The sequence below is a fragment of the Enhydra lutris genome, unplaced genomic scaffold (assembly GCF_002288905.1).
Source record: "Enhydra lutris kenyoni isolate GAN:26980312 unplaced genomic scaffold, ASM228890v2 scaffoldscaffold9, whole genome shotgun sequence".
Taxonomy (NCBI): domain Eukaryota; kingdom Metazoa; phylum Chordata; class Mammalia; order Carnivora; family Mustelidae; genus Enhydra; species Enhydra lutris.
The window spans coordinates 52,222,599-52,247,038 of NW_019154093.1; the positions used below are offsets into that span (position 1 = coordinate 52,222,599).

Below are 24,440 nucleotides of genomic sequence, written 5' to 3' on the forward strand. Positions count from 1 at the left end.
CAGCATGAAACCAATCTCCTCCTGTATTTAATAAAAGATGTTTTTAGAGAAAGCCTCACCATAACCATTAGTAAAAGTCTTTTTTGTATTTTATTTTTTAAAAAGCTTGGAAACTAAGAAGCATGAGTTGGGAGAAAGTTCTGTGAAATGGCGTCTGTGTCAACAAATCAAGCAATCTAATTTCTTTCAGAATAATTGTGTTGCTAAGATATCTTTTTACTTGGAGGGCCATACAATAAAAACTGTTTTCAACAGATCTCTCCTAACTCATGACTTGTAATTTGAAAAACTATTTAAAATGATGGGACAATCAGTAAAATTCACTCTTCCTTGCCTGAACATGTGGTTTTCATATTGGAAAATAATTGAATCATTCTGTATATATATATGTATATATATACTGGCAAACACTGTGATACATATTGAGGACAAAACAGTAAGCTCAAAGAAAACTGCCCTTGTGAAGCTGAAGTTTAAGGGAGACAAAGGCACTAGTCAAATCCTAAAACTACATAATTAACAAATTGTGATACGTGCTAATGAAAGAAAAAATGTGCTTGGACTCATTAAAGAGACTAGGGGGTTTTAGTGAAATCTGGAGAAGAGTTTTGGAAGGAATAGGTCAGGGAAGTTTTCTCTGAGATAGTGACATTTGATTTGAGATCTGAAGACTAAGTAAGAACTGTGAAGAGAGTGGGTGCGAGAGCTTTCCAGGCAGAGTAATAGCCTTGCACAAAAGCTATCAGATGGAGAAGCGTGGTCTATTCACAAAACAGAAAGGATCAGCCTTTCTGGTTCTGTGCAAAGTAATTCCAACCATCATGCCTGCGTGGATGAGCAGATTTGGGGCATGGGTCACATAAAAATATTGGCACTAAACATGGGCAACTGAATTAAATACTGAATAGTAGCCACCTTTATATTTTCCAGTTGGTTTGTGATTAAGACTTTGATCTTAGAAAAACTAGCATAAGCAATTCTCAAACTCTTCAGTTCAAGACCTTTTTGCCCTTTTAAATATTATTAAGGGCCTTAAAGAACTTTTATTCAGATGAGTTATAACTTTTGGTTTTTATCATAGTAGAAATTCAAACACAAATTTTATTTTATTTTTAGAGATTTTATTTATTTATTTGACAGAGAGAGAGATCACAAGTAGGCAGAGAGGCAGACACAGAGAGAGAGGAGGAAGCAGGCTCCCCACTGAGGGGAGAGCCCAATGCAGGGCTCAATACCAGGACCCTGGGATCATGACCTGAGCCAAAGGCAGAGGCTTTTTTTTTTTTTTTTAAAGATTTTATTTATTTATTTGACAGAGATCACAAGTAGACAGAGATCACAAGTAGACAGAGAGGCAGGCAGAGAGAGAGAGAGAGGGAAGCAGGCTCCCTGCTGAGCAGAGAGCCTGATGCGGGACTCGATCCCAGGACCCTGAGATCATGACCTGAGCCAAAGGCGGCGGCTTAACCCACTGAGCCACCCAGGCGCCCCAAAGGCAGAGGCTTTAACCCACTGAGCCACCCAGGCGCCCCGAAACACAAATTTTAAAACTATTTGTGTTAACTGCTTTAAAATAACCCATATGTTAATGTAATATTTTAATGAAACATAACTGTATTTTCCAAAAACAAAAAAAAGTATGAGAAGAATGGCACTGTTTTACACATTTGTACATATCTTTAATGTCTGGATTGATAGAAGATAGCTAAACTGTCATATTTCTTTCAGTATTCGGTCTGTTATGATATGTTATTTTAGTTGAAATGTGTGAAGAAAATCTGGCCTTAAAGAGATACACAGTTGGAAATAGAATTCTTTTATTTTATTTTATGAAAATATTTTATTTTTTTTTTATTTGAGAGAGAGCATGCCCTGGCGAATAGGGGGAGGGGTAGAAGACGAGGAAGAGGAACTAGCAGATACTCAAGATGGCACATTCCACCACCTTGAGAAGAAATAGGATTCTTTTAGTAGCCTTTTCAGATAATTGTGGATATTCTTCTTTCATAGCAAAACTTGATAAATGATAGTTTCTTAAGGGTTAGTTGAAATGTGAAATGTGAAATCAAATCTATGAACTTTTTGTGCTTTTTATATTAAAATCTATTGGTCTATCTTAAACTGTGGAAGAATCTTCTATGCATCCATGATTTTGTTAACAACATGCACTGTTTATCTAAAAAATATTGATTTATGGAGTTATGCAGCTCTTCTAAATTTGGGCACATTTCATTTTTAATACCACACAATTATATTTGTTAACATCATCGCCAATCTCATAAGAAAAATATAAGTACTGGACAGCTATCGAACAGAGTTGTAGATACAAGTTTTCCCAAATTTTTATTTTTGCTTGAAAGTTTAAGACTTATCATTGGGATCAACTTCTGTCAGTAGTTTTGTTGACATGAGAGGTTCACTTAATTCATGTTTAAGGAAATATCTGCCAAATACTCATATCTGTATAACACTGTTAGTCTGTCACATAAATATGGTGTTCTATGAAAAGAGCAGCTAGTTCAGTTTCTAACCGAAACAATTGCACAAATGCTTTTATTTGAGGCAAACACTATACTTCAGTATGCAGCAGAAGTGTTCTTCTATATGTTCTTCTATTTCATCACACAGATTATTAAAATCTATATACTCAACACTAGAGTATTTAGGAGACAGAAAAAACAGCAGAGTAATGACCTTCCAGAATTTTCTCTCCTATAAAAGCAATGAGAAAACTGGAAAAAATGTCAGGATGAAGTTTTTCAGGATTATGGAAATTAACAAAATGCTTGCAGCAATGTGAGGAGCATTTATTTAAGAAAAATAGCTGAATCTTGGGAAGGCAGTGAGCTTCATGTAATTTAGTTTGCCCTACTCCCATGTCTTCCTTTCTTTCTTCCTTTTTTCCCCATGTCCTCTTTTTCACTTCTGTAGTAGCTAAAAAACAACAGCACATAATTACAGGAAAAATAAGAAGTCACAGCCACAGGGGAACAGGATGGAGTCGGGAGTTGCTTCAGAGTCATTTCCAGTGAATTACCATTATCTGACTTGTTTGGTGGTTCCCTGGAAGACACTACTTGCAAAGCTGTCTTTATTTTATCTGACTCACAGCTCATCCAATACAAAACACCTTTTCCCTGGGAGCATTTTTCAAAAACATTTAGAGGGAATTAACTTTGTGGCTGTCTGGAGCATTGGAAAACAGTTGGGCAAACAATAAGCTAACAAAAAGCTTACAAGAAAAAGGTAGAGAATAGCATGTCCACAGAGACTCTGAAAAGCTTTGACATATTTCTGGAAATCTAGAAGTCCATGTGCATATGTAGGGTTCTACACATGCTTAGAGTATATCTAGAAGGCCCTAAGTTCTCTCCTCTGGCTTTCAGTCTCTGAAATCAGGAAGTTAAAGCTAAGTTATAGTGTTCAATTGGCTGAACAATGAAGAGGTGCTCCAACATACACAGAGACATTTGGTAAAAACTGGGAGATTTACTGATTCTGCCATTTAAGGAAATCTCATTCCAATTGTTAGTTGGCCACTAAGGTAGTTGAGTAGACTTTAATGGTCACACATGTTGAAGAATACAGACGTTATAATATTCAGAAAAGTCACTAAACAAATAGCAACAAAAATAAACCCATTTTATTTCTAGAAATGCTACATTACATTATTTACAATGTATAATTTTCAACCACCACCACAACAAAGACATGCAAATAAACATTAAAGTATGGATCATAAGCAAGCAAAAATGCAGTCAATAGACAGAAACTTCTCCTGAGGGAGCCCAAATGTTGTATTTAGTAGACAAAGATGTTTATTACTTATTTTAGATATGTTCAAAAAACTAAAGGAAACTACTTCTATAGAACTAAAGGAAAATATGAAAAAAGACCTCTCACAAATAAAGAATATCAATTGAAAAAAAAATAGAAATTATGGAAAAGAACCAAATAGAAATTCTGCAGTTGGAAGGTACAAACAATGAAATGAAAATTTACTAGAGAGGCTCAACAGTAGATTTCAGTAACAGAAGAATCAATGAACCTGAAGACAGGTATATTGAGATTTTCAAGTCAGAAGAGTATAAAGATAAAAGATGAAAAAAATAAACAGAGGCTCTGAAACTTAAGGAACACAAACAAGAATAAATTAATAGAATTACTAAATGACCCAGCTAGTCCAATTCTGGGTATGTATCTGAAGAATAAAAAAATGCTAATTTGAAGACATATATGATCCCTATATTCACTGCAGCATTATTTACAATAGACAAGAAATGGAAGGAACCTAAACCACCTGAAACTAATACAGTGTTATCAATTATACCTCAATTTAAAAAAAAAAGGAATAGCTGAACATTTGATGAGAAACATTAACCTACAAATCCAAGAAGGTCAGTGAACTCCCCAGACACATCATAATCAAACTGTTGAAAGCAAAGGAAAACAGAGAATCTTGAGAGCAGAAAGAGAGAAGACTCATTAGACCCAAGAGATCTTCAATGAGATTCACAGCTAAATTTCCATAAAAAATCATAAAGGCAAGAAGGCAGTAGGATGACACAGAGTGCTGAAAGTAAAAGACTGTCAACCAAGAATTCTATATCCAACAAAACTATCCTTTGAAAATGAAGGAAAAATTAAGACATTCCTAGATAAACAAAAACTAAGAGAATTTATCATTAGCAAACCTTCCCTAGAAAGATAAAAAAGGGAATCCTGGTTCTTTCCACAGTTTGGCGATTGTGGCCTTTGCTGCTCTGAACACTGAGGTACATAAGAGCCAAGATGCCCTACATAGACGAATGGATACAGAAGATACGGTCCATATATACAATGGAATATTACACCTCCATCAGAAGGGATGAATACCCAACTTTTGTATCAACATGGATGGGACTGGAGGAGATTATGCTGAGTGAAATAAGTCAAGCAGAGAAAGTCTATTATCATATGGTTTCACTTTCTTGTGAAGCATAAGGAATAACATGGAGGACATTAGGAGAAAGAAAGGAAAAGTGAATTGGGGAAAATTGGAGGGGGAGACGAAGCATGAGAAAATGTGGACTCTGAGAAACAAAATGAGGGTTTTGGAGGGGAGGGGGGATGGGTGAGCCTGGTGGTGGGTATTAAGGAGGGCATGTATTGCATGGAGCACTGTGTGTGGTGCATTCACAATGAATCCTGGAACACTGAAAAAATAAAATTAAATTAAAAAAAGAAAGATAATAAAGGGAACCCTTTAAACTGAAATTGAAGTCTATTAGGTAGAAACTTGAAACCAGATGAAGAAATAAAAAGCACTGCTAACCATAGCTATAAAGACAAATATAAAAGAGAATATAGATTCCAAATAGCCAAAATAATTCTTAAAAAGAAGAACAGAATTGAAGGCTTCATACTTCAATTTCAAAATTTACTACATAGCTACAGTAATCAAAACAGTGTGGTACTATAATAAAGGTAGACATAGACCAATTGAGTAGAATATAGTCCAGAAGTAGACTCTCACACATATAGTCAAATGATTTTTGACCAAGGTGTCAAGACCCTTCAATTGGGAAAGAACAGTCTTCAACAAATAGTGCTGGGAAAATCTGATATCCACATGCAAAAAACAAATGTAGACAGTTACCTCACATTATACATCAAAATAAACTCAAATAAATCACAGACTTAAATATAAGGACTAAACCTATAAACCTCTTAGATAAAAATAGTGGAAAAACTTCATTACATTGGCTTTGGTAATGGTTTCTTGGATATGACAGTAAAAGCAAGGCAAGAAAATACAGACAAATTAGACTACATCAGAACTAAAAACTGTGCAAAGGACACAACTGACAGAGTGAAAAGGCAACCCATGGAATGGGAGGAAATATTTATGTCATATATTGGATAAGGGATTACTATCCACAATATATAATGAACTCCTACAATCTAAGAACAACAAACAAGCAACCCAATTCAAAAATGGACAAAGGACTTGAATAGACATTTTCCCAAAGAAGCTATATAACTCAATGAACACATGAAAAGATGTTCAACCTCACTAATCATTAAGGAAATGCAAATCAAAACCACGAGTAGATACCACTTCACACTCATTAGGATGGGTGTTATAAAAAACAAACAAACAAGCAAACAAACAAACTAGAATATAAAAAGTGTTGGCGGGGATGTGGAGAAATTGGAACCCTGTGCAGTGCTGGTGGGAATGTGTAAGTGTGCAGCTACTATAAAAAACAGTATAGCAGTGCCTCAAAAAATAAAACATAGACTCACTATATGCTCCAGCAATGCATTTCTGGGTATGTACCAAAATAAATCGAAAGGAAAGACTCAAACAGATATCTATACACCTACGTTCATAGCAGCATTATTCACAATATCCAAAAAATGGAAGCAACTCAAATGTCCACTTAGATATACCAGATGTGGTATATATAAATACAATGGAATATTATTCAGCCTTAACAAGTAAAGAAATTCTGACACACACTGCAATGTGTATGAATCTTGAAGACATTATGCTAAGTGAAATAAGCCATTCATAAAAGGACAAATACTGTATGACTGTCACATACATGACGTTCCTGGAGTAGTCAAATTAATAGAGACAGAAAGTGGAATGGTAGTTGCCAGGTACTGGGGAAGGGAGGGATGGGAAATTACTGTTTAATGGGCACAAAGCTTCAGTTTTGAAAGAGCAAATAAGTTCTGGGGATGGATGGTGGAGATGGTTGCACAACATGTGAAGATACTTAATGCCACTGAACTGGATGCTTAAAATGGTTAAAACGATAAATTTATGTATATTTTACCAAAATTAATAACAATAATAAATAAGTAAATATGTTCATTATCCCTTACACTTAACTATCCCACTGCTGGGAATTAGTCCTATGGATATTCTGCAAAAAAGATAAGCAAAGGGACTGGGCATTGGTACTGTTTGTAATAGTAAAAGATGAGAAACAACTTTAACACCCATCAACAGAGGTCTTAGATGAATATTCTTAAGTAAAATGACTATTTTTAAAATTTTCTGTGAATGGGTGGCAGTGAAGAATACAATGACTTTTAGCAGATTAATAGTGTAGAGTATGTTACTTAATGCATAGTAAGGTACCAGCAATTTTAAATGTCAGCTCAATGAAAAAGGCTCCCCCCGCCAATAAGCATTAAAAAGAAATGTTGTAACAATTGGTCACTCATAAATTTTCTTGGCAATACACATATTTGTATAATTCCCAATGAAGTCCCAAAGCCTAGGTCATGCCTGGCACATAGTAGGCATTCAATGTTTTCTCAAGGATAGTCTTCCCCTGGACAGGCTCAGAGAGACTATTAAGAGGATTTGCTGGGGGAAGTCATTCAGCAACATCTAAGTGCCCACATCTGAGTGTAAAACTCTCATTAGTTGCAGTGAAGGAATGTAAAAGCATAAGCTCCCTCCATGTGCTCTTGTTAGAGAAAACATTTTCTCACATGTAAATCACTTAAAGTTTATAAAAATATGCACATAAAATAGAATATAAAGAATAAGAAGTAATCAGGTTGTTGGCACTGAGAGGAATTAGAATTCATTATACCTTGGGGGAATGAAATCTTCATAATTCTCTCCCAACTTATTTGAATAAAATGTAGAGTTAGTCTGAGCACTCTAGTATTTTGAGGAGCAGTATAATTTTTAAAAGGTTTCTGAAGTCTTAAGATCACTGGATCTTAACTCAGGGGCGCCTGGGTGGCTCGGTGGGTTAAAGCCTCTGCCTTCAGCTCAGGTCATGATCCCAGGGTCCTAGGAAAGAGCCCCACATCGGGCTCTCTGCTCTGTGGGGATCCTGCTTCCTCCTCTCTCTCTGCCTGCCTCTCTGCCTACTTCTGATATTTGTCTGTCCAATAAATAAGTAAAATCTTAAAAAAAAAAAAGAAAAAAAAAGATCACTGGATAGGGTAAACTTTATGGGATAAGAACTTATTTCAGGTCATGCCCCACTCCACAGTGGAAGTAACTTCTTGTCCTAGGGAACCAGGCCATCCCAGCAGCTGCAGCCTCTGTATTCACCAATCCAGGTTTCACAGCAGACCCACTAATTGGAGGAAATCAGTTGAATACTCCTTATCTCATTTAATTATTTTTAATGATTACTGTTTCCACCCCCCACACCAACACACATATTCCTCTTGTTCTTCCCTCCTCCCCACCAATCATTTTTAGTTAACTTTAGCGTCCTGTTGAAGATTTGTTAGTTTCTAAATATTCTACCATGTGCACTGAAGTCTGGTCATTGCTGTGATAATAACCTCAAACTCAAAAACACCATCAATATATATTCCTTTTCCTGAAATACTTTTGAGCTATTCTTCTTTAGAAACTTGGGTACATCTTTACTTTCATAGGTCTTTAAAAAGAGGGGAGTTAAACTGGATTTGAGGTTTTTAAACTTATCTTGACCCATAGCAAGAAATATATTTTTACTTCATGATAAGATTCACACAACAATACATACATGGAACTGAATAGTTTTACAAAACCATATTTACTCTTACTAGGACTGATATACGAATTTTGCTTAATTTTTTTGCCTTTTTTATTGAGATAAAACTCATGTAACATAAAATCTACCATTTTAACCATTTTTAAAGCATAAAATTCAGTTGCTTTTAGTAATTCACTATGTTGTGTAGCCATTACCACTACTTAATGTTGGAACATTTCCATCACCTCTAAAAGAAACCTTGTACCCATCAAGCAGTCACTTCCCATATTTTTTCTATTCTATTTCATTTCATCTCATTTCAAAAGAATTCTGAATAAGACTCACTAAACTGTTCCAATCCATGAGTACGGAATGTTTTTCCATCTCTTTGTCTCTTCCTCAATTCCTTTCATAAGTGTTCTTTAATTTCTAGAGCATAGATCCTTTACTTCTTTGGCTAGGTTTATTCCTGTGTATCTTATGGTTTTTGGAGCTGTTGTAAATGGAACTGATTCCTTAATTTCTCTTTCTTTTTTTTTTTTTTAAAGATTTTATTTATTTAATTGATAGAGAAAGAGAGAGAGCACAAGCAGGTGGAGAGGCAGAGGGAGAGGGAGAAGCAGGCTCCTCGCAAAGCAGGGGAAGCCCGAGATGGGATTAGATCCCAGGACTCTGGGATCATGACCTGAGCCAAAGGCAGTGGCTTAACCAACTGAGCCACCCAGGCATCCCTTAATTTCTCTTTCTTTAGTTACATTATTCATGTATAGAAATGCAACTGATTTCTGTGCATTGATTTCATAACCTGCCAAGTTGCTGAACTGCTATATGAGTTCTACTAACTTGGGGGTGGAATCTTTTGGGTTTTCCACATGAAGTATCATGCCATCTCTGAAGAGAGAGAGTTTGACTTCTTCTTTGCCAGTCTGAATGCCTTTTATTTCTCTTTGTTTTCTGACTGCTGAGGCTAGGACTTCTAGCACTATGTTGAACAATAATGGTGAGAGTGGGCAAACTTGTTGTGTTCCTGACCTTAAGGGAAAAGCTCTCAGTTTTTCCCCATTGAGAATAATATTTGCTGTGGGCTTTTCATAGATGGCTTTTATGATATTGAGGTATGTTCCCTCGATCCCTATAGTTTGGAGAGTTTTAATCAGGAAAAGATGCTGTATTTTGTCAAATGCTTTTTTTTTTTTTTTTTAAGACTCAATAAACTGGTCTAAGGAATCACTAACTAATGAGTCACAAGTCAGTCTCAAATAATTGCTAAATAAATTACTAAGAGACTGTGTTTCTCTAAATCTATGATCCTATGATCCTATTCCCTTCTAGACATTATCTCCCTCCAAGTGAAATATTTTATCTTGGAGGATTCCCACTGAAATTTTCCAAGAGATGCAACTTGTTTTTTGGACTCATTTATTCATTCACCCAACAGACACTTATTAATGGCTTAAATGGAAGAGAAATTAAAAAAAAATAGCTTCCACCTTTATAGAGTTTATAATCGCATAATGGAAAGATACTGGCATGAAAATAATTACCAATATGAAGGGGAAGTGATCAGTTCTACCTTGCAGTGTGATGAGAAGGAATTAAGAAGAATTTCAAAGAAGGTATGACCATAAGTTGAGCTTAGGAAAAACATATAGGTATTTTTTCGCTGACTTTTAGACTTCTGCTCTACAAGTCTTCTTCTCAGGGTTACACTGCCACTTCCTACAATAGACTGTGCAAATCCCAGAAAGATATTATAAGGAACCAGCTTTCATACTGACCAAGAAGGAAGACAAAAGAAAAGAAGGAAATAAAGAAACTAAAATTTATTAAATTTATCTACAATGTGACAAGCACATATATTTTCTTATTTAATCCTCCTAATAATACCTTAAAGTATATATATTTTTTTTTAATTTAAAGATTTTATTCATTCATTTGACACACAGAGAGAGAGATCACAAGTAGGCAGAGCAGCAGGCAGAGAGCATGAGGGAAGCAGGCTCCCTGCTGAGCAGATAGCCCAATGTGGGGCTCCATCCCAGGACCCCGAGATCACGACCCGAGCTGAAGGTAGAAGCTTATCCCACTGAGTCACTCAGGCACCCCAGTATATATTCTTATCCATATTTTGTTCAGGGCAAAAATCTCTCACGTTACTTCATTTTGGCTGTATAGGAACACATGCAAATATTTTCCAAGTGAGACAGGGCTATGGTGCCACAAAGTTTGGTATTTCAATGTGAAAAATTTCACTGAACATCTCTAATTTGTCAGTGGTCTTTTAGGACTTACATCAAAGTCATTATAAAATGAGAAGAAAACTGATGAAGGTACTTGTAATCCATGCTTTGTGGAGAGCCGGGGGTGGCGAGGAAGACCACAGTAGAGAATAATTTAAGATTAAAGAAAGGCGGGGCGCCTGGGTGGCTCAGTGGGTTAAGCCCCTGCCTTCGGCTCAGGTCATGATCCCAGGTCCTGGGTTCAGGCCCCACATCGGGCTTTCTGCTCAGCGGGGAGCCTGCTTTCTCCTCTCTCTCTGCCTGCCTCTCTGCCTACTTGTGATTTCTCTCTGTCAAATGAATAAATAAAATCTTAAAAAAAAAAAAAGATTAAAGAAAGGCATTCCTGGGGCACCTGGGTGGCTCAGTGGGTTAAAGCCTCTGCCTTCAGCTCAGTTCATGATCCCAGGGTCCTGGGACGAGCCCTGCATCGGACTCTCTGCTTAGCAGGGAGCCTGCTTCCCTTCCTCTCTGCCTACTGTCTGTCAAATAAATAAATAACATCTTAAAAAAAAAAAAGAAAAAAAAGAAAGGCATTCCTATTGATGTTCATGCCAGGGAAGGTTTCAGTCCCCCAGTCAGATGGCCAGAAATGGGCAGTAATTTTTAAAAATCATGGAGAATGAATCTCCTGTTTCCTAGGAGAAAATCTTACTACAGCATCTTGCTTGAAAGTTATTCTTTGCCCTGATGAAAAGCTGAGAGAAATGAAGAGTTCCTGGCCTGTTCAGAATAGACCACAGTGATCCGCCAACTAGAACTGTCAAAAGATCCAAACGACATCAGAGCAGCATGTGGAAATAAGTAAGGCTAGAAAGCATAGGACTAGGCATTGTTTGGGATAACGTAGGTGGACCTTTTTTAGCAGGAAATCTGAACAAGGATCACTGTATTTGACCAGGCTGCTGTAGGAGTGGGCATCGGTGAAGGTTGGGGATGGAGGAGACCTCTTGGAGGAAGCAGGAACACAAATAGATTGTTGAGTAGGAGAGTGAATGCAGAGCATGTGGGAAACCAAACTTTTTAGAGTCCAGGAGATAACAGTTGATAAGGAGGCAACAGAAGCATTGCTTCAAAGATAGGGTAGAGAACTCTGGGTTGTCATAGATAACAAGCAAGTACAGAAGTCTGAGGGCTTCAGTAGCCACCAGTAACTGAGAAGAATTCATATAAAGCCTAAGAAGTAGATTACTGGTTGGCAGAAAAAGAACATTTTAAAAAGGAGAGCCAGGGGACGCCTGGATGGCTCAGTTGGTTAAGCGGCTGCCTTCGGCTCAGGTCATGATCCCAGCGTCCTGGGATCGAGTCCCACATCGGGCTCCTTGCTCGGCAGGGAACCTGCTTCTCCCTCTGTCTCTGCCTGCCTCTCTGCCTACTTGTGATCTCTCTCTCTCTCTTTCTCTCTGACAAATAAATAAATAAAATCTTAAAAAAAAAAAATAAAAAGGAGAGCCAGAACTCAGAAGTAGGGAAAAATGGAAGGAGTTAGTATTTTATTGAGCACTTATGCCAGGCACTGTGCTGTGTGCTTTACATCTTATATAAAACTCATGGGACACCTGGGTGTTTCAGTCAATTAAGCATCCAACTCTTGATTTTAGCTCAGGTCATGATCCCATGGTCATAGAATTGAGCTCCGGGTCAGGCTCTGTGCTCAGTGGGGAGTCTGCTTGGGATTCTCTGTCTTCCTCTGCCCCCACACCCACTCTTTCTCTCAAATAAATAAATCTTAAAAAAATAAAATAAAATAAAACTCAAATCCACCCAAGAAAGTAAGAGACCATCCCTATTTTGTAAACAACAAATCTGGGGTTTAGATTCTGTTTTTATAGTTGGGAAGACTCTATATCAGATTAGCAAAAAGACCAGAGGTAGGGAGGAGAAACACTTTTTAACAGGGAGTTAGAAGAAGCTTTAAAAAGCTTTAATATAATATACTAAGATAAAATAAACAAAACCAAGAAAACTTACCCTTGGGCCTGGTGCTCCAGGTGGACCCTATAACATGACAAATTAAAAAGGGATTTTTCAGTAGAGATCTCAAACCAGGCAAGGCATATAAGCATCAACAGTAAACAGATATAAATGTAAATACACTCACTGGAGGTCCTGGTTGACCTCGTGGCCCTTGGGGACCCTAGAAGAAATGGAGACAAAGCACAATACACGTATCTTATGCTTTTGGTTTGATATAAACAAGACAACTAAGATTCAACCTCTATCATTGCCTTTCATGTGAGGCAGGTCATAAGATTCAAAGTTGTTTTACTGTTTTGAAGTCATACCCTCTTCGTACTCAACTATCATACACATTCATGAACAAGCTGGATATTTACTTTCATGTTTTATTGATATTACTAGAAACTGAATTTATTCGTTTTAACAAACAATTATAAATACAACATTTAAAAATGTTAATACTGTCTAAGTATGTTTTTCTTGTTATTCCTACCCTCCACCTTATCAGCAAAGATGAAACTTTAGTGTCCTTTTCCTTCAACATCCAACTATAATCTGGTTACCCAACACTGTTGAATTGACCTTCAAATCTCTCCAAAATACTACTTCTCCATCTTCACAGTGACTTAGTTTAATGTTAATCATGTGCTATAGACTGAATGTTTGTGTCATCCCCATTAACATATTAAAGCCCCAATCTCCAATGTGATGGCATTTGGAGGTGGGGTCTTTGGGAGGTAAACAGATCATGTGGAGCCCTTATGAATGGTAATGACTTAGAGAAATGATCTCTTTACCATATTAGGATACAACAAGAAGGCAGCTATCTGCAAACTAGGAAGAAGACCCTCACTTGACATTGAACCTATCAACATCTTGATCTTAGACTTCAGAGCCTCTAGAACTAAGAAAAATAGTATTTGCTGTTTAAGCCACCAGTCTATGGCAATTTGTTGTAGCAGCCCTAGCTAAGGCATCACATGTTGCTTGTACTCCTAATCTGAGGTCCTGAGTTTATTCTCTCTACTACGTTAATTATATTTATAAAATGGAACTCTCATCAGGTCATTATTTAGTTAATATTATGCAATGGCTCTTTATTGTCTAGAAATTATAAACTTCCTAACAGTAACAGCTACTATTTACTGAGAACTTACTACATGCTTAGTCGTGTGCTCATTTTCTGAGAACTATATGCTAAGTTGTGTGCTATATTTCAGTTAAGAGAATGGCAATCAGCAAATACAGGACAGAGCTAGGATAAAACTGAAGTCAACTGGATGAAAAAGTGTATGTTCTTAATCAACATACATCCCTGCCTCCTCTTCAAGATCTGGGCCTCACCTCTGCTTATTCGCCCAAACACACCTACACTCCGTATATAACCAACTACTTGTGGATCTCTGAATCTTCAAAGTTCATTCACACATAGCTTTCTCTTGCATGTGCTATTTCCTTGACCAGGAATGCTCTTCCTTACCTTCTCTAACTGTTTAACTCTAATCCCTCTTCCAGAGTTAAAACTCTATACCCACCTTGCTCACCCCTCCCGCGCCATCTCTCTCCTGCTCAAGGAACCACTTCTGCATTCCCTAGTACATAACATGGTGGAAAATCCTTAGGAACCCTTAAGAGTGTCTTAGTCACCTTTGCACTTTCTGGAACAAGAATAGTGACTACTCTGTAGCAGGTGTGTGAAAATTGTATTGAATGAATGCATAATATTAAAATTAACTAGTATTAATTTAGAAATTAGAACAATTAAAATGTATATAATAAAATGTGAAAAGTTATGTTGACATTTTTCAAAATGAAACAACAGTAATCACTACTAAGAGAGGGTATTATGTTAAGAAAATAAGTCAGTCAGAGAAAGACAACTATCATATGATCTCACTGATATGAGGAATTTGAGAAACAAGACAGAGGATCATAGGGGAAGGGAGGGAAAAATGAAACAAGATGAAACCAGAGAGGAAGCCAAACCATAAGAGACTCTTAATCTCAGGGAACAAACTGAGGGTTGCTGGAGGGGAGGGGGGCAGGAGGGATGGGATAACTGGGTGATGGACATTGGGAGGGTATGTACTATGGTGAGTACTGTGAATTGTGTAAGAGTGATGAATCACAAACCTGTACCCCTGAAACCAATAATACATTATATGTTAATTAAAAAAAAAAGTGGCTTGTGAAAAAAAAAAGAGAGAGAGAGAGAAAGAATGTCTGCTCAAGGGATACCTGGGTGGCTCAGTCAGTTAAACATCTGACTTTGGCTCAGGTCATGATCTCAGGGTCCCAGGATTGAGCCTCCCATCCAGGTCCCTGCTCAGCAGGGAGTTTGCTTGTCTTTCTCCCTCTGCCCCTCCTCCTGCTTGTGCTCTCTCTCTTTCTCAAATAAATAAATAAAATCTTAAAAAAAGAATGCTCCAAATTTCACTTATTTGATGATCAACTGAATAGTAAGACAACATTGAGTCAAATTCAGATTATGGTTAAAAGATGACAAAACCCAATTTATCTTCAGATGACAAAACCCAATTATTTAGATTTGAATAAAGTTGATGTTATGCTTGACTTATATTAAGTACTGCTGTAGCTATTGATTCTAAATATCCTGTGACAACTAGAGCAAACAACAGTAACTTAAAAATGATAAGAGTACTCCAGTACCATGCCTGCTGGACATTTCTTGGTTTGCATGACTTATGATTACAATTTACAATAAAGAATGTATGAAACTTGTACCTCAGAAGCTGCATGATAAATTACAGAAATGTTATATTGGAGATAACCTTTAAATATATACAGGCTCAGAATGAATTTGGCTGTGTAAGTGTCTCCGTTCTGGAGCAACATTGTAAAAAAACAGTTGACATTTCACCCCACTTAGCATATTTTGATATTTGCAAAATCTCACTGGTGGTTCAGGACAAGATGTATATCTTTGACTTCGAAAGAGGAATTTATCATAAAAGGAAGAAGCTAATTCTACTGCTGACTTTATTGATTTCTTTTCAGCTTATTATCCAAAACAAGTCCAGTCATTATAAATGTGATCAAATGAAATACTTGTAACCAAACAAGACAGGGCAAAACAACTTTAAGAAAACAACTACATAGAATGATGCAATCAGCCAAGTAAAACAAAATATTATAACAATATAACACTTATTAGTTCTTTTCTATCCCTTTAGCTCACCAATAAGAAAAAGTGAGTAACTCTCTCTAGATACTATAGAAAAAAGTATTTAAAGCAGTTTATAATAGAAGCAGTTTATAATAAAACTATGATTGTCTGTGTTACTTTCCTAAAAGGAAACAAAATTAATGTGAATGCTTCTAGTGATAATTTGGCCATAGTCAAAGCACTACTATTGGAAATAGACACTCTTTTCATTTAATCCCAGAATTTACATTTGATCCTCCAAAGGTAACCTATTTTTTCTTATTCTTTAAAAATACTGATAAGTGCACATCCTTGAACTTGAATATGTTAGACTTCGCTGTTAGGTAAATGCAATCTTGACTTAGTTTCATAATCTTCATAGGCAGGCTTAGGTATACAGAGCTTCCTTATTCTCATTTATAAATTGAGAACCTAGCATTATAGGATGTTTAGCAGCATCCCCAGTCTCTACTCGCTAGATGCAACTAGCAACTCTCCCTTTTCCCCAGCTGTGACAACTAAATATGTCTCTACATATTGCCAAATGTCTTCTGTGGTATGTGTGTGGTTTGGGGGCAGGGGATGGCTCCTCGTTGAGAACCACTGATTTAGAGGGTTTAATTGGGAAGTTAGTAATATTAAATGAGATTTATTAGAAGTAATATGCTTAGAATGGAATCAGTGAATAATAAGGCACAGAGGATAACTACAAATCAAGAATCTACTCGGGCGCCTGGGTGGCTCAGTGGGTTAAGCCGCTGCCTTCGGCTCAGGTCATGATCTCAGGGTCCTGGGATCGAGTCCCGCATCGGGCTCTCTGCTCAGCAGGGAGCCTGCTTCCCTCTCTCTCTCTCTCTCTGCCTGCCTCTCTGCCTACTTGTGATCTCTCTCTGTCAAATAATAAATAAAATTAAAAAAAAAAAAAAAGAATCTACTCATGTGTAATCTGCCATATAAATGGCTGAGCTACTCTTAATGTAGGTGAGAGGCATCTATCTGTCTCTACCATCTTCTTATCCAAGTTGCTCCTAAAGCTTATTTTCTGAGAAGCACTATAATTAATAGAAAAGTGCAATAGTTACAGGAATTGGGAGACCTGGGCTGTGATCTTTTCTCTTACTTCATTAGCTGCATGAGTCCTTGAGTGAGTTGCTGCACATTTGGATCTCAGATATCTCAACTGTAAGAAGGTTTGGTGAAGATATATCCCTAAGATTCACTTTAAAATTGTGATTTTTCAAACATTTTATCAATTTTCTCCTTCATATGTTGTATATGAAGAAAGAAAGTAGCCACATGCATACAAGTTGGGAATTTTAAATTTGAAGTTTGTATGAATGTAAGGAAGTATGTCCTTGAATTAAAAGAGTTTGATAATTATTTGAATGAATTATGCTATCTATGGATTTTAAAAAATCATATACATATATACTTTAAGTTCTTAATTTGATAATATTTAAGACATATTTTCCCATAACTTAGCTTTTCCTTATAAGGCATCTTCCTCACTTTCAAACTGGAGGCAAATAAGATAATTCTGCTAATCAAGAACTGTGAAGACACATGGACTTAGAGGTACTATGTGAGAAAATGTCAATTGTATTCTTCAATATTTTATTGATTTTCATTAAATAATATGCTACAAAAATGAGACAACTAATCTAAAAATTTAAATGCTGAGATTATTCTCTATTTTTTCTACTTCTGTGGCTTTAAGCTATATGTTTCAAGTTGTGACATTTTGTCAAAACCCTTTTCAGATGATTGACACTAGGATATTATTTTTGTTATGAGTTAAAATTCTATTTTTTTACTAATTGTATCTATTATTTCTGGTGATCTTTTTTATTTGCATTACTTACTTCATAAATTAATCATGTTCTGAAAGTGTTTGGTGTCTCATGGAAACCAGGAAATTTTTACAACTTTTAAAGATTAATCTGCATTAACATGATAGTTTTGAAGCAGGGGAAGAGGATAGAGTTCTACATGCTATATGCTAGGAAGCCTTCCTAGGATGTCATAAAACTCTGGCTCAGTTTAGAATATATATACCAAAGGCAGGCAGATATGGAGCACATATAGAATAGAAAGGAAAAAGTCACTCTTTAATATACGGCAATACAGAAACAACTTTCTTAGCGGTGGAAAGGACCTATTTGGGACCAATACTAGAGTTTATAACCTTAAACTGTAGAACATAAAAGCTTCCTAGCCAGGAAACCCAAATTTATCCTAAAAGATATATATTTCATATACTGTATAATGAGCTGTAACTTTTTTTTTTAAGGCATTGAATAATGATTTGGTCTTAGTATAAAATGGCATAGCTTTATAAATTCTTATGCCAGCTTCATGGAAGATTTAAAAATAAGATTTATAAAGCCTGCTTGATATATTCTTATATTTCTGATTTTTTTATGAAGAGTGACGTATCATGTTTGTCTCAATATAATAGATCTTGGCTAATAAAAATTCATTCCAAAAATGTCCCATTTTGGGCATATGGGAGGCCCCATATTATTTGAGGTTGACCCCCTTGAGGATATATTTGGAAACATAATAATTAACTAGAAGTCTATAGGTGGTTAGTTAGTTAAACCATTCCCTTAAAGAAAACAAACTTGCAGAAAATACTGAAAAAAAATCCTAATGAGAATATCAGAAATGTTACTAAGCTTTTCCATAGGATGAAAGCAGAGTATGGTTTAAATTATACATTCTATAAAGTTAATGCAGATGATTTCTAGGAATTAAAAGATTACTTTTTTGAAGTTCCTTAAGCCATAGTGGGATCAAAGAGAAAGAAGTGATAAAAAGATATTTAGTACCAGTTAATCAACAATAAAACCGAGGATACACCAGTAAATTCTAATGTGCCAGTTAATCCTTTTTTCAACAGCTAATTTTATTGCCTATACTAAATACCACTCTGCTCCTCCCCCAACCTTGTGTACTAGGAGTTTGCACTTTATTTATGAAGGGAACTATGGTAATCTACAGAGCAAAAGACTAATAAGTATGTTAAGTCAGTAAATGCTACTCTACCAGCCATAACTGAAAATAGTTGTTGACTTTTAATTTTATGGAATAGTATTCATTTAGTTATTCTTTTCTCAAATATTACCTATTACATGGTAGATTCTTTGCTGGATACTGATAACCAGTGTATTAGACAAAGTTCCCTGATCTCATGTAGTTTATATTCTAGCAGAGGAGACAGAAAAATAATTTTTAATACTGCTAACTACTACAAAGAAAACAAAACAGGATATTGTGAAAGAGAATGACCAGGAATAATGAGACTAAATGATGATGCAAGGCTTCTCTGAGATAGTATTTGAGCATGGACCTGAAGAATGAGATAAGAACTAGCCATGTGGAGAGCAGATGAAAGAATTTTCTAAGTAAAATGAAGGCAGTTTCAAAGAATAAAAAGGAAGTGTGCACAGTAGGAAGGGGAAAAGAGTTACATCATGAGTCTGGAGAGGAAAACTGGAGCTAATTCTTGTAGGGTACGGTAGACTAAAGTAAGGAATTGAGACTTTATTCTCAGTGCAAGAAGGAGTCATAGGAAGGTTTTCAAGAGGAGGGTGATATAATCTGGTTTATGATTTAATGGTATCACTCTAGTTGCTACAGAGAAGGAACTATAGTAGGGAAAAGTGGAAGGAACACAAAGAAGTCAGGAGACCAGGGGAGACATCAGGGCGATCTGGACAACACCGCCAGTGATGAAGAATGAGAGACGTACATGGATTCAGAATAAGAATCAGACTTGACATGATCTCGCCTCTACTTTAAAGAACTCTTCTTTATGTTCTGTACCTTTCTTTGTTCTTTTATGGGATGTTTGCTTACTTTTCTTTTATTAGAATCATAAACTCTTAGAGCTGCAAGGGGCTTTAGATGTATAAATTCTAGTTTCCTACTCAGTAGAGGACTACCAGTCCAGTAACTCAGAAGGATAGTCATTAGGCTTCTACTGACAGGCATTCACTATCTTGCAAAACTATCTTGTTTTAAAATAGTCCCCTTATTGGGGACCCTGGATGGCACCATCGGTTGAGTGGCAGATTCTTTGTTTCAGCTCAGGTTGTGATATCAGGGTCCTGAGATCGAGCCCCGCTTGGAACGCTGCTCAGAGAGAGCTCTGCACGGAGCTCCACGCTTCACACTCAGCACGAAGTCTACTTGGGATTCTCCCTCTCCCACTGCCCCTCCTGTTTATGCTCTCTACCCCTCTCTCTAAAATAAGTAAATAAACCTTAAAAAAATAAAGCGGTTCCTTATTATATTGGCTTATTATTATATTGAGTTGAAATCAGCCTTAATGTTCCATCCATTTAGTTAATGGTATCTATTCTGTATAAATTATGTGCTAAGTTGTGTGACAGGCTGGAAACTAGGGAGTATTAAATATACTTCATACTCTTACGGAGCTCACTGTCTCTCAGGGAGTTAAGCACAGAAATGGAAAATTCAATTCAACAAATAAACAATTTAAAATATATCCTGGAGAGTCACTCATATTATACAGATTCTTCCTCTTCCTTTCAAATGTTTAAAGACAACTATCATGTCCCAACCCCTCAACTGTTTTCTAATTCATTCACCAGTAATTTCCTTTCCCCTTTCCACTCCTCCTGGGGCATATGACTTCACTGTGTGCAGTCATCCTTGCTTTCTGCTAGAGTAAGTCCCCGGAGAAAATATGAGGGCATGCTTCTGCAAATTAAAAACATCTGTTTTGGGGTGGGCACTGGCTGGTTCAGTCAGTAGAGCATGCATCTCTTGATCACGGGGTTGGGAGTTCAAGCCTCATGTTGGGTATAGAGAGAACTTAAAAATAAAATCTTAAAAAAAAATCTATTTTGATCCCTCTGGGATTCTTAGACTATCTAAAATCACTCAATTTCCCTTCTTCAGCTAATTAACATAACTGCAACTTATTTATCCTGAGCCCCAAGAATACCCTATGGTGAAAAGAGAAAATGTCAGCCGTCAATATAATTTCATTACTTATTAAGCAAGATTTTACTGCGACATTCAAGTTTATTCTTATTTGCCTTCTGTACTTGGTTTCACTCCATGCCTGTGCTCTGTTTAAGCTGGCGCTTTAGTTAGTTCAGCAGAATCTCTGCTGGAAAAGTGTCCCCTTTACAAAATATCTTCTTTAACTGGGGGAAATGGCATCCCAGAAAAGTAGGAAATAGTGCCAGCATAAGCCATATAGAGCCAGAACGTGCTATGTACCTTTTGTCCACCCTCCCACAATTGTTTCCAATTGGCTGCAAAGCTAACGATTTGCTTCTGCTTGGCACCTCTTGGGCACTGACTGGACGTGGTGGGTATAACCCCCCACCCCCCCGCCAAGGCAACTTGGTGGTGCTCTCACTCCAGGACTGTTGTAGAAGGCTCACAAAGCAAATGCCTGATGCTCGACAAGGCAAATACGCCATTTCACACAAGGCCTGGGAAGAATTTGATTGGCAGGCTCTTAAACATGTTTGGGGGGGGTACTCAGGTCCCACGACAATGTACCACTTAGATTAGTTCTACTTCCTGAAAATTCTAATTTTATTTTTATTCCACAAGTATTAGAGACATAATCATGAAAGAACCCCAAACAAGGTCCTTGCTTTTATGGAACCTAGGTAGCCTAGTGACAAGTGATAACATAACCAGAAATTTAAACTTACAGTTTCACCTCTAATGCCTTTTTCACCTCTGGGTCCCTACAAGAAAACAAAAAATGTTGTTTTAGTGCTACTGACAGTTACTTACCAAATGTAGTTGAGACTATATACAGAAACACGGTAACCTCTGTTTTTGTTTTTTTCTATCTAGCAAGCCTTCTTTAGCAAATTTATATAAATTCTAGTTTCCTTTCCCTAAGGTAAGCAAAGCAAAACACAAACAAAAACAAGGTATTGATTTTTCACCTTGTGCACAAAGTTAGACAGGGACAACAAGCACTCAGTGAAGCCAAAACAGCAGATCTGATAATCAGATACAGAGCTATTTAGAAGGGAATTTACCAGCTTAAATTCTTCTAATATTTGTTTACCTCAGCCTTTGAAAACCTTGTTTCTAGGGTGATGTCCTCCTTTTCTTTCATTTTCTCTATTCCTCCTTCTGAGCTACATCCCACAAACTTTGGTATGTTGTATACAAGAACATTCAGTTTTAATTATTTTCTAACTTTCTTGAGATTTCCTCTTTGATCCATGGATTATTAAGAAGTACATGGTTAAATCTGCAAGTGTTTGGAGATTTTCTTATTATCTCTCCAGTTTACCAGTTTTTACTTTAATTCCATTATGGCCAGAGAACATACCTTGTGTGACTTCAGTTCTTTTAGGTTTAGTAAACAATTTTTTATGATTCAAAATATGGTCTATTTCAGTGATTTTCCATGTACACTTGAAGAGAAAGTATAGTCTATTATTAGATGGACCTATTCAAAAAATCTGTTAGTAATTTTGTTTTCATCCTTGTGGAAATTATATATGTATTTTTTATTTTAAAAACGAGATAGTATTATTGTCTTTTCAGAGACCTGAATTTACACTTTCACAATATGTTATGAGTGTTTTCCACATCAATCCACATTCTTCCATACAATTATAATGTTTATTTAGTGCTTAATAAACAATAATATTTTTATTGAATTTCCTATTAGATTATTTCTAATTTTGGTCATGCTAACACTGCAACAAATATCCTTGTACTCTATAAAAATTGTCCTCCAGAAAGTTGATTTGAGTATGCATGCATGCCTGCACAATATGGGGGTTTATGACTTCTGACACACACCATGTACTATCATTCTTTATTAATCTTGCAGGCTAAAATTACTATCTCATTATTTCACCATTGATCAGTTCTTCTGTGTTTCCTGATTGTTCTAAACTCCTTTTAAACTGGGATATTAACTTTCAGAAACGAATTGTTAAGATACCTTTACAGAACTTGTTTTTAATGCCCTAGTCTACCTCCAGCCCGGTATTAACAATTTGGTATGTACGTTTGTTCATACCTTTTTTCCTAAGCAAATATTGACAAATATATTTATGTATGTATGGGGTGACTGGTTATATTTTATAAAACTGATATATACTCTTCTATGCATCAGATTTTTCACACTTAACAATACATCATGAATAGCCACAAGGCAGATGAACTAGATATAACTGGTTGTTTTCAATAGTTGCATAGTATTCTATGAAATGGCTAGGCCACGGTTTACACAACCATTCTTCTACAAATGAACATGGGATTTCAAGTTTTGTTAATACATCCAGTACTGTGAAAAAATTTTTTGTAAACTTTCCTTAGTGTATACTGAGTGCTTAATTTCTATTGCACAAATTTCTCTAAGTGGAACTGATTGGTCAAAAGGTATATGCACTTATATTTTAACAAATATCTTTTTCCATGAAGGCTATAATTCACATTTCTACTACTACTGTTCTCCCTAATCCCCTTCTGAGAGGTTAGATGTAATATCTTGTTATTACTTTAATTTGCATTTCTGTTACTCTAAGTTAGGAGAGCATCTTTCCAAAAAATTATTGGATTTGTTCTTCAATTTTCTATTGAGTTTTCTATCTTTTTCATACCAAATTGTAAGAGCTCTTTACATATGAAGTCTTTATATATTTTTTCAATTGCTTTCCCCCAACTTATATTAATTTTGTTTATGGAATCTTTTCCCATTCAAAATTTAAAAAATTTGAAGTGAACACATATTCTGTTCTATTATATAGTTTTAGGATTTCCTTTCTTATATAAAAGGTCTTCTCAACCTTAAAGCTACACTTTAGCTTTCTAAGTTTTTTTAATAATTTAAAGTCTTAAAAAAAAGTTAAAAAAAAAAGTTGGTTGAAATATGGTTCCAATTTCTAACAACAATAGTGGGACTAAAAATAATTCCATCTCCGCTGTCAGTGGTATAATAGGCATGTGGCTGATCAATGGACATGAGGAAAAATGCAATGGGAGATTTCTGGAAAAAAGCTTTATTTTTTCTCAAGATAAGGCTGTAGATCAGTTTTCACTTTGGATAATTGCATCTGGATTTAATTGCTGAGAAATTACAGTTATCTTATAGAAGCTTCATTATGAAGCTAACACTCTGGATGACAGAGTAGAGACATGGAAAGAACCTGGTCTTGGATAACATGATTGAGTCACTAAATTAACCAAATCTGAAGCCCTTCCTACCTCTGGGCTTCCCTTAATGTGATATAAATTTCCTTATTAAAACCAGTTTGATTCAGGGTTCCTATTAACTTAACAGCCACAATCATACTGATATATCATTTTTGTTACGATTAAATTCCTATATATTCTGAGATCTAATTCTGGACTCCAGCCTATTTACACTCATCTATTTGTTTATTCCTTTGTGCTACCATATAGTCTCATTTACAATGACTTAAAAGTAATGTTTCCTTATTTGGAAAAGCATATCTTTCATCCCCCACCACTATTTTTTTTCTCTCACAAAATATCTGCCATTCTCAAGTGCTTATTCTTTCATAG

At 36.1% G+C, this 24,440-nt stretch overlaps 1 protein-coding gene across 1 annotated transcript in view; it reads right to left on the minus strand.

Annotated features, from left to right (window-relative positions):
- Positions 1-24,440, minus strand: part of LOC111143380 (collagen type XXIV alpha 1 chain) — a 388,577-nt gene that overhangs the window by 14,885 nt on the left and 349,252 nt on the right. The window contains exons 53-55 of the mRNA XM_022497083.1: positions 21,593-21,628; positions 12,867-12,902; positions 12,737-12,763 (exon numbers count right to left, since the gene is read on the minus strand). Of these exons, the coding sequence (XP_022352791.1) occupies positions 12,737-12,763; positions 12,867-12,902; positions 21,593-21,628 (99 nt within the window). The remainder of the gene's footprint in view (positions 1-12,736; positions 12,764-12,866; positions 12,903-21,592; positions 21,629-24,440) is intronic.